Source organism: Hipposideros armiger, unplaced genomic scaffold, assembly GCF_001890085.2.
Source record: "Hipposideros armiger isolate ML-2016 unplaced genomic scaffold, ASM189008v1 scaffold_1018, whole genome shotgun sequence".
NCBI classification, from domain to species: Eukaryota; Metazoa; Chordata; class Mammalia; order Chiroptera; family Hipposideridae; genus Hipposideros; species Hipposideros armiger.
This window is the reverse complement of record NW_017732368.1, coordinates 415,695-431,121: the sequence shown is the minus strand read 5'-3', so window position 1 is coordinate 431,121 and position 15,427 is coordinate 415,695. Positions and strand designations below refer to the sequence as shown.

The 15,427-nt window shown below is 42.0% G+C and overlaps 1 protein-coding gene across 1 annotated transcript in view; it reads left to right on the top strand.

Annotated features, from left to right (window-relative positions):
• Positions 1 to 7: 7 nt before the first annotated feature.
• ADCY2 (adenylate cyclase 2) overlaps positions 8 to 15,427 on the top strand; it is a 380,993-nt gene continuing 365,573 nt past the window's right edge. Inside the window, exon 1 of the mRNA XM_019631611.1 lies at positions 8 to 220. Within this exon, the coding sequence (XP_019487156.1) occupies positions 14 to 220 (207 nt within the window). The 5' untranslated portion in view covers positions 8 to 13. The remainder of the gene's footprint in view (positions 221 to 15,427) is intronic.

The window sequence follows — 15,427 nt, the reverse complement described above, 5'->3', positions numbered from 1 at the left end:
CCGGGCGGCCCCGATGTGGCCGGAGGCGATGCGGCGGCGCCGCTACCTGCGGGACCGCGCGGAGGAGGCGGGCGGCGGCGCGGGGCCGCGGCGGTCCCGGGACTGGCTGTACGAGTCCTACTACTGCATGAGCCAGCAGCACCCGCTCATCGTCTTCCTGCTGCTGCTCGTCATGGGCGCCTGCCTCGCCCTGCTCGCCGTGTTCTTCGCGCTGCGCCTGGTGAGTGGCCTCCCCGCGGGACCTGCCCCGCGCGTCCCGGCTCCCCCCGCCCCTCCCGCCTGCCCGCGGCCGGCCTTGTTGGGGCAGGGGCGGCGGGCACGGGAAAAGTTTCCGTGGACGGTTCTGCCCCGGATAAAGTTCCCCGGGCGTGCGCCGGGGGGGCCGCGGGGCGTGCGTCTCCCCCATCGGGGCGCCCGCCGCATCCGCGCGGATGGGGCTCCGTGCCCGTGCGCCTCCCGCTCCGTCGCCAGGCCCCTGAGCTGCCCTGTGAGTTTGGATTGGACGTTATTTCACTGTAAAGAACCCGCCTTGGGAAAGTGGTTAATGACGAGGAAAATGGAAAGAAGTATATTCTTGTACTTCGTTGCCCTTAAATCCGTATGCATTTAAGTCCCGTAGAAAGAGATGGGGTGTTGACCTGTTGTGTCTTCATCCTGTGAGTGAAGTAAGCAGCATCGATGCTGTCCTGCTTCTAGAAGGGGGGGCTAATCGTGTGTGCTGTTTTGCGCAGGTTATTAAAGTGGATTTCATCACTAGGAACAGAACACAATGCACCCCAACAGCTGATGTCAATTTTGCCAGTTTGTATTTTTCAAGCAAAGCCTTGGCTCGCTTTCTTGAGCAGTGAGGGGGAATCTGTAGATGGCGGTAAACTTCCTGTTACTGAGCCTTCTGTTGGTGTGGTTCAAACTTTTGCACCGCCCGAGCGTGATAGGTACGTGCACATTTTGTGCCAGGCATCGATTACCCCGTGAGATGTTTTGGGGCAGCGGTTGATTTGGGGATGCCCGGCTGAATGATTCGTTTTTTAGCTTAGACTACAAATAGGCACTTATATTCGTGTCCACTGTGCAAAGAAGTGGATGTTTTGCTTCTCTTTCAGCAAGTGTGCAGAATAGCTGTCTTTGGTGTTTGGCAGTTTGCTTCTGATATCCTGAGCCAGATGGTGCTCAGACATTATGCCTGGGAAAACTTATCACCATGGGGCTCTTTAAAAGGGATTCTTTCCCCTCGTCCTGCTGGAGGGGTGCTGTCTGCTGCTGGAATTCAGTGAGGTACGGATTAAGAAGAGAATGTGGGAGATCATAAAGCCACAAATACAGCCTGGGTCTTATCATCAGAGCAGAGAGCACCTTTGGACCCTGTGTGTGCTGGGTTGTGCGTTCAGGGCAGACCTCTCACTGTGGTAACCAGCCTCACGTGCTCCCCGGATGGGCATCTTCATTTCTCTTTGCCACTTTTACGACCAAAAAGGACTTGGAGAGAGACTTCTGCTCAGGCTCACTGACAAGCAGTCTCCAAAAGCCTCTTCTTTTCGGTCCTGTACTTCCCAGAAAGAGAACAGAACGGTTTTCCTCTGGAAATCTCTTATGCCAGGACATAGCTGCTGGCGATTCTGTGAATCTGTAATTCAAACCAGTTGTGGCTTGTTCTCTTCTAAGTGGAAAAGGAGGAGCAGGTGATGGCCTATTTATAGTGCCATTAATGTATTTAAAGACAAGTGTGAAGTTGTACCTCCCCTAGCACCCCATTTTGTTTGCTATGACACGGACCTCTAATTTCTTTAACCTCCTTGATATTGATGTCCAAGAGTGCCTCAGTCAGTCACTGGAGTTGGGCTGAAAGCACCCTTCTCGGATTTGTCTTGATCTTTGTGTTTCTTTACACAATTACTTTGTTTCATTGCACGTGGTGCAAATGCTGGCGTGGTAGCCTTTTAAAGTTTATCCAGGCGTCTTCACTTTTCCTTGATAAGTCGATCATTTCCACACTTGCTGTGATTCAGCTAAATCGTTTTAAGCACAAAGCGGGCACTCCTGTGCTCTGGCTGTAGCCTGGGCTGATATCCTGTTCTTCATTGTACCTGGTCCGCGGACTGACTGACTTGTAAATCCTTCAAGGTGATGAGCTGTGCAGAAACATGCCAGAATCGGGGAGGTGGAGAGGCTACCTGCAGATGGGGTCTGGGGCTGCAGGGCCAAGTGGGAATTGGGAAATGCCTGCGAAAAATGGGCACATCCTCAGAAACGACCTTAGGAAGGACTGGGGCAGTCCTGAGCTCCCGACAGTTCATTTCTCTTCCGTTTTTAGTAATGTCACCAATAGCAGTTCCACTGCCCCAGATTGGTCTGCATCCAGATAGTCAAAGATGGTTGGGGTAGGGACATTACAAGATGGGGTGGGGTTAACACAGCGGTGCTTACGTGGAGAGTGGTGAGCTCACTTCTCAGGCTGACCAGAGCCTGGCTTCCCACCCATCTACCTTGGGAGATGGAAACAGCTGCTTGGGGCCAGCCCAGGTTTCCACCTTCCAGCACTTTACTAGAATAGCTAGGCTCTGATGTAATTCAGGAGCTTGGCACATCTATTTTTGCAGCCTGAAATCTTGGACAGATTCCTTCTTTCCCATGAATCTGCCTGATTTTTGATTTCCATTAGGCTCCCATCAGTTCTTGTAGTAGAGAAAGTCTGGCAGCTCTCTTAATGTACACCCATCATCTCTGAGAATATTTGGATCACATCATGGTCTTCACATCATCCAAAAGCAAGTGATGTCATTGCCTTTGTATGAAGTGATTGGAAATATCTATTAAAAAGACAAAAGTGAGCTTTGTCTCTACTTCACATTTCTCTGATTGACGTTATTCAAAAGAAACTGAATTTCAATCTGTGGTCAATCCGTGATTCTACATCATCGATCATGAATTCAAAGTGATCCTCAAAGTATTATTATAATGTAAAATAAATTCTGAATTAAAACATCACTATCTTGCTTTACTGTTTTCTACATAAAAAGCTATGAAATAGGTTTAACCCCATAATTGTTAAGAATTATCTAGACATGAAACAAAGTAAACAGAACCCATCCATGATAGCGTGTCTAGAATTTTATATTCTGCTTCATAACATGAAAATATTTTCTGTTGCTTGCCATGAAAAATTTTAATGATGGGCCTGATGAGCAAAATAAATTTTGCCCTCTGCGTTGGAAACTGGAAACTAATGGATCCAAACTTTAAGTTCTGAGTCTTATGATGTCCCTTCATTTCCCAGGACTGGTTCTCATTAGTAAATGCATGACAATTCTTTCTCGGAATTAAACCTTTATTATGCCCAAAATCAGACAGCTTTCCTCAAAATTTGCCTTTCATTATTAGGAAAGGTTGACATACATTTTTTTTTAGTTTGTCAAAATACCAGCCTGCTTAGGCAAGGTTTATTTTGGATAAAATTATGGTTAGAAATAGACAATATTTCAGCTGGAATGGAAAAATTTTATTCCTGTAAGTTTTAGATAGTCAGAGGTTGGCATAAAATAGATTGTTTTAGTGTGATACTGAAAGCTATATAAAAATATATACTTTTCTTAAATACATAAAACAAGCATATATGATTTTGACTGAAAATGTGATCAACCTTCTTGCTTTTCCTGTGATTTGGTGTGCGACATTTTTTAAACAATAACCATAAGTATTTTTCATTCCAAATCGAATTTCCAGCATCAGGTCTTTTTGAAAGGGACAGATACATCACAGTATTTCTTTTGTCTCTATATACAGGATCCTAATTCTTCCAAAACAAACAAACCAACCCAATCATTGTTTGGTGAAATTGGCTGTTTTATCCCAGACGATACTTCAGTGCCCCCAGTGGGTGGAAGGATGTCAGTGGGAAAAAGTCAATCTTTCACCCCATTCCTGGGGGGTGGAGGACTGGAGAAGGCAGGTAAAAATGCCTGATAACTCCTCGAAGGAGCAGGAAATTCTGTGCACACTTCCTCTGGTCCTGTAATTCTGGGGGTGGAGGGGAACAGTGTGTGTTTTTAGGAACTGGAGTAAAGGTAGCAAAACATACATGCATCGTTTTGACCATTTGTATACATGCAGGAAAATCTTACTTGGCAGGTATTTGTAAATTGCAACCAGTGATTCACTAGTCATTTTATTTATAATTTGACCACAGTATAAACAAAAGACAAGGAGAAACTGTAATTTTCTGCAGGAAAGGTGGTTGCAATGTGGAGGGCTAGCAACGAAGGACTTCGGGGGCTTCCCGTGGGTGTTACAGTGCATGTGTCTCTATATGCACAGTAGCTTGTCCTCTCCTGAGTCACAGGCAGAGACAGTGGTGGTGAAGAGCATCTGTTTGCTCTGGCATCCGGGCTTTGTCCCTTTCCATCTCTGTGACCTCGGGCAGATGGTTTCACCTCTCTATGCTCTAGTTTTCCTGTTTGTAGATGGAATGGTACCTGCCTTCTAAGGTGACGGTGCAAAGTGGTGCATATGCATAACGCCGGGCACAGAACGTGACCCACCAGTTGTCATAGTGGGTCTTCTGCAGTTGCATTTTCACTTTTGCTATGAGAAAACACGTAGTCACATGGCATTTGAGTTGGAAGGGTTGGAATCTGCTCGTTTTACAGATGGGGAAACTGAGACCCAGTGAGGTAAGCTCGTTTGACACTTCCTGGATGAATGTCCCTTGAGCTCACTGCAGGTCTAGAATCCCCAGCTCTGGTCCGGGCACAAAAGACATTTTCTTGTTGACATTTTGTTCTGATAGGAACACCCTCCACCTTCATGCTGTGTAATGGAGTTACTTTCCATTTTCTTCTCTTTTAATGTTAAAGGAATCAGGGTAGAGATGCTTCCTCACCATTAACTGCCTGAGGCGGGGCACCATTTATTCTCATTATGTTGAATATTCCCCATGCTTTCCCTTTAAGGAGCTCTGCTTGGCTCTGCTTTTGCTGCCTGAGCAGTTCCTGGCATGCAAAATCCTGTCCTATTGAGTTCTATGTGAAACTTACTGACGTTTTTAAATCTAACATTGCATTTAAAAGATAGAAACACTGATAGAGCTGATACAGAACTAAGCTAAAGATGTTTTATGGTTGTACTAATCGCTGTGATAAGTTTGATCAGTAATTGCTAGTGAGAAGGGTGTCAAAGCCAGGTGTTCATACATAATCCACTGGCACACTCGTCCTTCCTGTAACTTGCTGTTAGCATGAACACAGTCCATAGAACTTCACTCGTTACTGCCTTCCTTGATAGTTACTGAGAGCCTGCTGGGGCCAGCACTGGGATTGGCAGCCCCGTGGGTGTGGCTTCACCCTGAAGTGGTGACACCTTAGAAGTGATACCTCAGTCGAACACTGGCTACCCTAAGGTGACCTGTCAGTCTGGACCCCACGGGCTGAGCGCGTTTACACCTGGGCCTCTGCAGCTCTATACACAGTGCTTCTAAGGGGTTCCCCTCCCCACAAGCCACCTCCTCCCTGAGCTGCGTAGGCAATCGCCCCTTGAGCTTAGCCCAGCCTTGGCTTGGCATCCCTCACGCGCTGGTCTCTGCCTCTGACATATGCAGAGCTCATGGACCATACACAGTCATACACACATCACTATCACCTGACATGAACACACATCACTGTCACCTGATGTGCAGAGTAATTTTGGGAATCCATCTTCTCAAGTAATTGTTGCTTCTCTCGGGGAGAAAGCATAGCACTGTTTCTTAACACAGCACTAACCATTGTGCAGGTGCGTGATTAATGTGTGTACCTTACCGTGTAGGTGTTTTCCTTAGCTGCTGTCTATCCCATCGTGTAGCCTACTGGTTGAGAGCACAGGTCTTTGCTGATACCTGGGTCCAGGTCTCAGTTTTTCCACTTAGGACGCATTCCTGGCCTATTAATTTATCTGCTATAACCGCAGTTACTTCACCTGTGAAATAAAATGAGTAACAGCCCCAGGATTGGGGAGCTCTGTTGGGAATTGAGATAGATCATGGGAGCATCTAGCACAGTGCTGGGTGTACCCCCAAAGTGGAGGTCACTGCTGTTATATTTGTGCGGGGCGGGGTGGGGGGCTGGTCTTCTTGTCCAGGTCTTCGGTAGCTGTATTTCTCGTTGAAAATTAAATGAGTGCTAGGATTTTAAAACCTGGGTATGAAAGAACAGGGACTGTGTTTCTATTTATGTGATAGATGTTGTGCATGTAACTTTGAGTTGTTAACGAAAAAGAGACAGAAGCATAGGTTGTTGAATAAAAGTGACATTTTGCCGACCAGTTTTCTGACGGCCCAGGGTCATCAGCGATGGTGCTGCTGCAAGGGAGAATGAGAATACAGGTCTGGGGTGGCAGTTAGGGATGCGTCAGGCCAACTGTGTCTCAGTCTAACCAAATCACTTTAAGAAAACTTGGCGTTTGAATGGGAAATTTCAATTATTAGCACCATTAAAGTATATTATATGAATACTTACTGCATTTGAAACATACATAATGTACAATAGCTTCTTTTTAGAATCCTGAAATTCCTGAGATTTCTCAAGATGGTCATTATTGCCTGACAGTCAAATCTCTAGGGTCACCCCCCGACCCCCACTGCCCCCAGAAGATAGTGGTTCCTGATTGCAAGGTCTTCGAATTTGAACTTCTCCCCATTTCCACCAATGTCCCTTACTGTACCTCAGACAGTGATGTGGAGATAACACAGCTCAGACCAGTTAGACATCCAAAGTGACGGCTTTCGTTCCTCCGGGCCTACCCCCCCAAGACTGAACTATTGTACATGTATTTTAAATGTCCTGTATTATTTGTTTAAAGCTATAAAAAGTAAGGGGCAGAATAATTAAGATTTTTAAGCTGCTAGTGATCTGTGGACATTATAAAGGACACAAAAGTTCAGGCTAGTTCATTACTGGAACCAATAAAAGCTTTTGATGTTACTTCTAAAAGTAGGAGCGAAAGAGGTCACAGGGGTGGTAGGTGGGGGCGGGGGGTTGTCACTTTGTGAGGGATGTAAAGGTCTAACTAGTACATTGTTTTGTACACCTGAAAATAATAATACTAATGAAAGGGATCAGGTGAACACACATGAGGCGCTAATGAAGACCCGTTAACACAGTCCAGCCACATAGCGAGCATCTACTGTCTGAGCCTTTCCATCGCTGACTGACTGCTGATTCAAACGTGTATTATACATGTTGTTTGGAATTGGACTTTAAGTACACAGACGAGGACTTATCACTTGGTTAATTTAATGACTCTTTGATTCCCGAGCACAATCCTCATTGATCTAGATCTGCTCACTTACTTATTTATGCTAAAATAAACACCTGTGAACCCAGCCCAGACTAGACGGTCTCCAATAACATATTTCCACCTGTGTGTGGCACCTGTGCCATCCCCTGCCTGCCCTCAGAAGAAGACTTTGTATTGCAGTCTTGTTTATCATTCCCTTTGCTTGGTGTTCATTTTATCACACACACACACACACACACACAATGCATACATGTTTCTGCATGTCATATATGTGTGGTATATGTGTGGTGTGAGTACTGAAATGAAGATCCATTTACATATTTTTTCTTCGTGGAGAGTGACTTTTTGCTGATTCATTTTAGTTATTTCTTTCCTCACATCTGTCACATATCAAAATTCCATATGAGTGGTTTGTTTTGGGCTTTCTCTTCTGTCTTGTTGGTTAAGTTTTGTTGTGTTTTGTTTTTATCCCTGCAGTGCGTACGCGCACACACACACACACACACACACACACAAAGTATAATTACTAAAGCTTTATAACGAGTGTTTATATTAAGCAGGGCAAGTAGCATTCAAATCCTTTAACAGTTTCTCTGTTATTCTTGACCTTTTGTTCTTCAATATAAACTTTGCGATCAGCTATGTCAGGGGTTGGCAAACTTTTGAGATGAAAGAGCCAATCCTGTCCCTCACAACAATTTAAAAATTATTCGAGAGCCATAAAACAAATGAAATCACCATTATGTGAATAATATCCTTTAAAAATTTTATAAATGAAACTATGATAGTTTTATTTTCATTTTCAATTTTACTTCAGAGCCAAATGTATGCACCCAAAGAGCCACATGCGGCTCGCGAGCTGCAGTTTGCTGACCCCTGAGCTATGTCAATCAATCTCCATATGAAAAAACAAAACAACAAAAAATAAACCCATTGGAATCTTGTTAGTATCATATTGAACCTATTCATTCGTTGCTAAAAACTGATATTTTATGGTATTTTCTACCCATGAACATGGCTGTGGAAGAATAGTGTCAGGTGCTGGTTGCTGGCGAGAGCATCTGCTGACCCCGGAGGACATTCTCTCAGCCCCGTGTTGTCCACAGGCAGGTCCTGTAACTGAGTCTTTACACCTTCATTCCCTCCTTCAATCAGGGAGGCTGCTTCAAGGTCATGGGGGTCAGGGTAAGACCAGTGAATTTCAGTGGTGCTTTGGGCAGAAGCGTTGTCGACAGGAAAGCAAAACCCATATCCAGAGACAGTTTAGTGAGAGCAAGGTGCTGCCCCTGCCATCACGGAAGAGGCCAGCTGTAATGAGCCTGCCGTAGGTGGCTGGACGGACCTCCGGAGGCTGACGCATGTAAGGGGCTCAGGGTTACGGTGCTCCCGCGGTCTCCTTTTCTGCGGCCATACTGTATTCAGCAGAACCAGCTGTAACCCAGACCTGGGTTTTGATCTCCTCAGGCATAGGAAGCTGTCTCTGGGGACCCAGGTCCAGGTCAGGTCGCAGGGGGCTCTGAGTGTCTGTGCCATTTGCTCCTGCAACTTACCTGTGCCTTCGGACCTACCTGAGCCCCATCCCCTGCCTTCCACCCCCACTTGGTGGCGGGATGCCTCTGTGGACACCGGCTTCATGGTCTGGACGCTCCCCCAACTCTCTGTGAGTGATGGGGGGGGGTATCTCGGATTGCGTGGGGACTTATGGTCCATGGTCAGTGTTCAGCCCCTTCTGGGGTCTGGTCTTAAGCCAGCAACTGTTTCTGAAAAGGAGAATCATTCTCTGCAGAATCACTAAGCACTCTTCATGAAGCACCGGTTCAGGTGAAAAAGTGGGAGCTTTCATGGAAACCTGGGAAGACAAACATGGCTAGTCACCCAAAAGGCGACTGAGAGAGGAACTCAGTGGCAAGGTCTCTGAGAATCGGTTGCTTCTGTGTAGCCACTACCTCTGTGCTGCCGCTGAGGGTCAGCTTGGCCACTAGTGAGCTTGGACAGGAGAGCAGGACACGGGCAGGGGATAGTGAGCACCCGCTGAAGGGCACCCCTGTGACTGCCCTCGGTCGTGTTGACTGTGACCACCTTAGGTGAGGGCTACATCCACCTCCCAAATCTGGCACAAATGCCTCTTCTGAGCCATTTGGAGAAAGGGGTGCTGAGGAATGTAACTCCCAGCAAAACCAAGCCGACCATGGACAGTTCAGCTCCGTTTTAAACATGACAGCTTCCCTCCGAGATCCACTTGTATTCCAATCACACCACAGGTGTTGATATGTACTGTTTTCATTCTTTTCAAATCTATGTTATGATTTCTTTTTCAATGCAAAAGTTAGAGCTGTGCTTTTTATCTAACAGATATGTGGTAATATCTAAATCATGCTTTGGTTATAAACCTAATTTAAAATGATTGTGATTGAAGAACATGGGTCTATGATCTCGCATTGGAAAATTTTTGCAAGTTATGTGGTACATAATTTAAAAATAACACCCATGTGCACTTGAGAAGAATATTGTCCTTCCTGAGGTCGGATGTGGAATTTTGAATTCGTCAATTAGGTCAAACTTGCTAAATAGGACATTTGGCTCTTTGGCATTATTTGTTTTTTATCATTTTGTTTGCTTGACCTATTAATGGCTGGATGGAGGTGTTGCCATCTATTCTTGGTAGATTAGTTTACTTCTCCCTCTAGTTCTATACATTTATGCATTGTGAGGCTATTTTGTTAGATTTATAGATGTTTAAAATTGTTATAATTGCATAGGAATTGAGCATTTTATTATTTTATCTTTATCCATAAAGTTATTTTTTTTTGCTTAATGCATATTTTGTAAGATATTAAAATAGTATGCTTTTATATATTTTTATTTTCAACCTTTCTGCATCTTTTTGCTTAATCCTGTCCCTTGTAAATAGCATAGAGTTGGGCTTTGTTTTATAATATAGTCTGTGAATCTGCCTTTTAGTTGGCAAGTTCAAACCACTTATTTCATTATAATAATTAATATATTTGCAGTAGTTTTTACCATTTCACTTCTTTGATATCTGTTTTTCCCAATTCCTTCTCCTTACTCTTATTTTTAGGCTTCTTTTTTTTTTCATTTCTTTCTCTCAGTTTTTTCCTTCTTATGATTTGGAATTCATACATTTTATTTGTATTCTTTTGGTGTCACCCCTAAAATTTTATTGTAATATTTCTCATTGGTCAGTCTTGACACCAAGGTCATTAAATGACCTTGGAACACTGTATGTCTAGTATTTCCTCTTCTGACTCTATTAATCTTATTATTAAATATTTCAATTTTGTCTTGTTAAGCCTAGAAATTAGCTACTTATTATTCTTTCAGACAGACATCATGTGTTTAGTTGTACAGTGTTTGCTGTTATCTTTGTTCACCTAATTCTTTCATATCATACAGTCGTTTTAGAATTATTTAATTTCCTAGAAGTATTTTTAGAGATTTCTTTTTTCAATTACAGTTGACATTCTGTATTATTTTACATTAGTTTCAGATGTACATCTTAGTGGTTAGACATTTATATGATTTACGAAGTGGTCCCACCTGGCACCATACATAGTGATTATCATATTATTGTCTATATTCCCTGTGCTGTACTTTACATCCCCATGGCTGTTTTATAACTACCAATTTGTACTCCTTAATCCCTTCACCTTTTTCACCCAGCCTCCCAACCACCCTCCCACCAGGCAACCATCAGTTTGTTCTCTGTATTTATGAGTCTGTTTCTGTTTTGTTTGTTCATTTATTTTGTTCTTTCGATTCCACATATAAGTGAGATCATATGGTATTTGTCTTTTTCTGATTTATTTTACTTGACATAATGTTCTCTAGGTCCATCTACATGGTCGCAATTGGTAAGATTTCATTCTTTTTATGGATGAGTAATACTCCATTGTATATATGTACCACCTTGTCTTTATCCAATCGTCTATTGATGGGCACCTAGGTTGTTTCCATATCTTAGCTATTGTGAACAGTGCTACAATGAACATAGGAGTGCAGATATCTTTTTGAATTAGTGTTTTGGATTTCTGAGGATAAATAGCCAGAAGTGGAATTTCTGGGTCATAAGATAGTTCTACTCATATTCCTAATTTTTTGAGGAACCTCCAAACCTTTTTCCATAGTGGCTGCACCAATTTACATTCCCACCAACAGTACACAAGGGTTCCCTTTTTCGCATCCTCACCAACACTTGTTTGTTGGTTTATTGATGATAGTTATTCTGATAGATGTGAGGTGATATCTCAGTGTGGTTTTAATTTGCATTTCTTTGATGATTAGTGATGTTGCATGGTATATGCTTCCATTTATTTGTATCTTCTTCAATTTTTTTCTTCATTGTCTTATAATTTTCCAAGTATAGGTCTTATACCTCCTTGGTTAAATTTATTCCTAGGTATTTTATGTTTATGCAATTATAAATTGGATTGTTTTCTTAATTTTCTTTCTGATAGTTCATTATTGATGTATAAAAATGCAACCAATTAGGGTTCTCACTATAAAGTATCATGTAATCTGCAAGTAATGATGGTTTTACTTTTTCTTTTCCAATTTGGATGCCTTTTATTTCTTTTCCTTGTCTGATTGCAGTGGCTAAGACTACCATGTTGAATAAAACTGGTGAAAGTGGACATCCTTGTCTTGGTCCTGATCTTAAAGAAAATGCTTTTAGCTTTTCCCCATTGAGTATGATGTTAGGTATGGGTTTGCCATACATGGGCTTTATTATTTTGAGATATGTTCCCTTTATTCCCACTTTGCTGAGAGTTTTTTTTTTTATCATAAATAAATGCTGGATTGGTCAATTGTTTTTTCTGCATCTATTGCTATGATCATAAGATTTTTATCCTTCATTTTGTTTGTGTGTTATGTCACATTAATGGGTTTGCAGATATTGAACCAACTTTGCATCCCAGGAATGAATCCCACTAGATCGTGGAGTATGACCTTTTTACTGTATTGTTGAATTCTGTTTGCTAACATTTTGTTGAGGATTTTTGCATCTATGTTCATCAGAGATGTCTGATTTCCTTTTTTTTTTTTTTTTGGTAATGTCTTTGTCTGGTTTTGGAAGCAGGGTTATGTTGGCCTCATGAAATGGGCTTGGAATCCTTGCCTCGTCTTGAATATTTTGCTCTAGTTTGAGAAGAATAGATGTTAATTCTTCTTTGAATGTTTGGTAAAATTCACCTTTGAAGCCATCTGGTTCAGGACTTTTGTTTGTTGGGAATTTATTGATTATTGATTCAATTTCATTAGTAGTAATTGGTTAGTTCATATTTTCTGTTTCCTATTGATTTAGTCTTGAAATATTGTATGTTTCTATGAATTTATCCATTTCTTCCAGATTGTCCGATTTTTTGGCATGTAATTGTAGTATTTTCTTACAATCCTTTGTATTTCTGTGGTGTCAGTTGTTACTTCTCTTTCATTTCTGATTTTATCTCTTTGGGTCCTCTCTCTCTCTCTCTCTCTCTCTCTCTCTCTTTCTCTCTCTCTCTCTCTTTCTCTCTTTCTCTCTCTCTCTTTGGTGATAAGTCAAAAGGTTAAAGGTTTATCAATTTTGTTTTATCTTTTTTAAAAAAACAGCTCTTTTTCATTGATCTTTTGTGTCTTTTAGACTATATTTTCATTTATTTCTACTCTAATCTTTATTATTTCTTTCCTTCTACTCACTTTGGGCTTTTAGGCTATATTTTCATTTATTTCCACTCTAATCTTTATTATTTCTTTCCTTCTCACTTTGGGCTTTGTTTGCTGTTTTTCTCTGGCTCCATTAGGTGTATTTGATTGTTTATTTGAGATCTTTCTTCTTTCTTGAGGTTGGCCTGTATTGCTATGAATTTCCCTTTTAGAACTGCTTTTGCTGTGTCCCATAGGTTTGGGGGTCATTATGTTTTTATTTTCATTTGTCTCAGGGTATCTTTTGATTTCTTCCTTGATCTCATTGTTGACCCACTCATTTTGGTATCATATTATTTAGCCTCTATGTGTTTGTGTGTTTTTCAGGTTTGTTTGTTAGTTTGTTTTTTGTAATTGATTTGTAGTTTCACATTACTGTGGTCAGAGAAGATGCTTGATATGCTTTCAGTCTTCTTAAATTGATTGAGACTTGTTTTGTGGCCTAACATGTGGTCTATCTTAGACAGTGTTCCATGTGCAATTGAAAAGAATGTATATTCAGCTGCTTTGGGGTGAAATGCTCTAAAAAAATTAAGTACATCTGGTCTAATGTATCATTTAAGGTTACTGTTTTCTTATTGACTTTCTATCTGGAAGATCTATCTATTGGTGTCAATGAGGTGTTGAAGTCCCCTACTGTGACTGTAATACTGTTGATTTCCCTTTTTATGTTCATCAATATTTGTTTTATATATTTAGTTGCTCCTGTGTAGGGTGCATAGATATTTACAAGGGTTACATCCTCTTGTTGGATTGATCCCTGTATCATTATGAAATGCCCTTCTTTGTTATTTTAGCCTTTGTTTTAAAATCTATTTTGTTTGATGTAAGTGTTGCTACTCTAGCTTTTTGCTTTGTTTCAACTTGTATGAAATCATCTTTTTCCATCCTTTTGCTTTCAGTCTGTGTGTGTCTTTGGATCTGAGGTTGGTTTCTTGTAGGCAGCATATGTATGAGTCTTGTTTTCTTATCTATTCAGCTACCTTATGTGTTTTGATTGGATCATTTACTCTGTTTACATGTAAAGTGATTATTGATAGATATATAGTTATTGCCACTTTATTATGCATCTTTTTTTCCTTCTTCTTAAAGAAGTCCCTTTAGCATTTCTTGTAGTACTGGTTTGGTGCTGATGAATTGCTTTAGCTTTTTCTTATCTGTCCTTAGAGTCTAAATGATAGCTTTGCTGGGTAGAGTAATCTTGGCTGTAGGTCCTTGCTTTTAATCACTTTGAATATTTCGTGCTCATCCCTTCTGGCATGGAAAGTTTCGGTTGAGAAATTAGCTGAAAGTCATATGGGAGCTCCCGTGTAGGTAACTAATTGCCTTTCTTTTGCTGCTTTTAAGATTCTCTTTTTGTCTCTAACCTTTGGCATTTTAATCATGACGCGTCTTGCTGTGGGCCTGTCTGGGTCACCTTGTTTGGGGCTCTTTGTGCTCCCTGAGCTCCATGTTTATTTCCTGCACCAGATTGGGATGCTTTCCATTATTATTTCTTCAAATAGGTTTTCAATCCCTTGCTCTCTCTCTTCTCCTTCTGGTCCCCCTATGGTGTGAATGTTGGCATGCTTGATGTTTTCCCAGAGGCCTCTTAAACTATCCTCATATTTTTGGATTCTTTTTTCTTTTTGTTGTTCTGATTGGGTATTTTCTGCTACCTTATCTTCCAAATTGCTGATTCAACTATCTGCTTCATCTAATGTACTGTTGATTCCCTCTAATATAGTCTTGATTTCAGTTATTGTGTTCTTCGTTTCTGACTGGTGCTTTTTGTTTTCTGTCTCCATTTTCATGTTTCCTATCTCTCTGTTGAACTTCTCACTGAGATCATTGAGCATCCTTATAACCAGTGTTTTGAACCTGCATCTGGTAGATTACTTGTCTCCATTTTGTTTATTTTTCTGGAGTTTTGTTCTGTCCTTTCATTTGGAACATGTTTCTTTGTGTCCTCATTTTGGTTTTCTCCCTGGGTTTGTTCCTATTAGGTGGAGTTGCTATGTCTCCTGGTCTTGGTAGAGTGGCTTTGTGGAATAGGTGTCCTGTGGGGCCCAGTGGCACAGTATCCCTGGTCACCTGAACCTGGTACTCCAAGAGTATCCTTTGTGTGGATTATGTGTGCCCTGCTGTTGTAGTTGAGCCTTGATTGCTGTTGGCACATCATCAAGTGGGATTGACCCTCAGGCTGCCTGGATGTGAGGATTGGCCACAACCACAGCATACGATCTGCTCTGTGGGGGCTGACCCCATGGAGTAGGACTCACCCCAGTGGGCTCTAGTGCCTATTCAGACCACTCTTTGGGTTTGCCACTTTTGGGGCTAATTGGGTGATGCTCTGTTGTGGTCTGAAGCCGGCCACTGGGTGTGTTGCTTCTGGGGCCTTTTCAGAGGGGCGCTGGTGCAGGCCAAGGTCAGCTGCTACCTCTGACTGGCCCCGGGCTACCTGGGAGCCACAAAGTGG